The sequence below is a fragment of the Plasmodium gaboni genome (genome assembly GCF_001602025.1).
Source record: "Plasmodium gaboni strain SY75 chromosome Unknown, whole genome shotgun sequence".
Taxonomy (NCBI): domain Eukaryota; phylum Apicomplexa; class Aconoidasida; order Haemosporida; family Plasmodiidae; genus Plasmodium; species Plasmodium gaboni.
The window spans coordinates 1-779 of NW_017385186.1; the positions used below are offsets into that span (position 1 = coordinate 1).

The window sequence follows — 779 nt, forward strand, 5'->3', positions numbered from 1 at the left end:
TTAATTATGTGTATTCAATAAGAATAAGTGAGCATCTATTAAGTCAGTATTTTTTTGCCAACCGATTGGTATTAAATGCTGTTCAAGATGAAGAGAAAGGAAAGAAAACAGAGAAAGAAGAAAAAACAGACAAAGAGAACGAATTAGAGAAAGAAAAAAAAAATTTGGACGTAAAAGACCAAGAAATATCTTCTTATATTAAAACGAATGATATAATACTATCCAACATAATAATAGATAAGAAAGAAAAAAAAAAAAAAAGTGATGCCAAGCAAATACTTCCTTTTTATATATGGAGATTCTTTTTAAAAAATATACAATTTAATGTGAAGGATGAAAATGTATTAAATACTTTACTTCCAGTTAATATAATTAAAATAATCAATGGATTAATTTTTTATAAAATTATGGATAAAAAATTTATAGAAATAATTATGACTAGAATTGAAAATGAATATTCATCTAAGGGATTCCACATAAATACCACAAGAAATAGAAATAATAAATATAATAATAATAAGAAGAAGAATAATAGCGAATTAACTCATAATATACATGTAGATAATAAATCCATTGAAATAAAAAAAAATAATAATAATATGTGTAAAACAATCAGAAGTAGTGATAAATATTCTGTTAAGAAAGAAAAAGAAAAGTTTAATTTTATTTGTCTTAATACACTCTTGAATTATATGAGTCATACAAATGATATACAATATTATAATATAAAAATTGATTTAATAAAGATGATAAAAAATATTATATTTAAAGAAGAAAAA

At 20.7% G+C, this 779-nt stretch overlaps 1 protein-coding gene across 1 annotated transcript; it reads left to right on the plus strand.

Annotated features, from left to right (window-relative positions):
* Nucleotides 1–779, plus strand: PGSY75_0001700A (hypothetical protein; the record flags this gene model as incomplete). The annotated part of the gene is made up of 1 exon (XM_018783144.1): nucleotides 1–779. A coding segment is annotated over one exon (779 nt), but the record flags the coding sequence as incomplete, so codon positions are not given.